General features: G+C 50.7%; 1 protein-coding gene across 1 annotated transcript; it reads right to left on the reverse strand.

The window, feature by feature from the left end:
* Positions 1 to 57: 57 nt before the first annotated feature.
* On the reverse strand, positions 58 to 581 carry LOC111658672 (aldehyde dehydrogenase family 16 member A1-like). The gene is made up of 2 exons (XM_023411304.2): positions 424 to 581; positions 58 to 250 (listed from the first exon to the last, which is right to left on the reverse strand). Exons 1-2 carry the CDS (start codon positions 489 to 491, stop codon positions 76 to 78), a joined length of 243 nt encoding a protein of 80 aa, XP_023267072.1. The 5' UTR covers positions 492 to 581; the 3' UTR covers positions 58 to 75.
* Between the last annotated feature and the right edge of the window lie 31 nt (positions 582 to 612).

Raw genomic sequence — 612 nt, forward strand, 5'->3', positions numbered from 1 at the left:
TTGTGTCAGTGTGTGTGTGTGTGTGTGTGTGTGTGTGTGTGTGTGTGTGAGTGAGTTTCTTGTGTGACAAAGTTCTCACCCAGGCTGGACTTTGATCGCTGCCTCCACGGCATTACGGACGTCTTTCCGGCCTCCATCTGGACAATAGGCCAACACACTGCCGCCTCCTGGTGGCTGCACGGCCACAGTGCAGCCAGACTCAGATTTACACGCTTTACCTCCGACGAACTGCAGGTAGGACTTCGGAGCACTGAGGGGAGAGAAGGAAAGAAGAGAGGGGTGCATGTAGACAGATGTGCACCCAACAAATCAGTTGCCTGCATTGAATTATGCTGTGAGTTACTATAATGTGCTTATGCTGCTATGGCACTTTGTGACACCTTATGAACACGCCTCGTAGTAAAGAGAGCATTACAAACCCACCTGGCAGCGTCTGAATCATCAGGAATGATAGCTGGAGATGCTGCTGTTCCAAACTTTGTGTAGTCCATAGAGACAGGGGAGGAACGAGGAAGAGGAGGAGAGGAAGAACAGGACGAGTGTAGGAACTGGTACAGACCCTGTCAGAAAGCACAGAGGAGGTCAACGTACAATACATGACACTTCTGCCTG

The sequence above is a fragment of the Seriola lalandi genome, unplaced genomic scaffold, assembly GCF_002814215.2.
Source record: "Seriola lalandi dorsalis isolate HSWRI2012SDOR001 ecotype SW California unplaced genomic scaffold, Sedor1 jcf7180001958722, whole genome shotgun sequence".
Lineage (NCBI taxonomy): Eukaryota > Metazoa > Chordata > Actinopteri > Carangiformes > Carangidae > Seriola > Seriola lalandi.

Coding starts and splice junctions, on each gene's coding strand:
- LOC111658672 (XM_023411304.2), bottom strand. CDS start 491: ATGGACTACACAAAGTTTGGAACAGCAGCATCTCCAGCTATCATTCCT. Junction 251..423: donor GATGATTCAGACGCTGCCAG/GTGGGTTTGTAA, acceptor CTCTCCCCTCAG/TGCTCCGAAGTCCTACCTGC.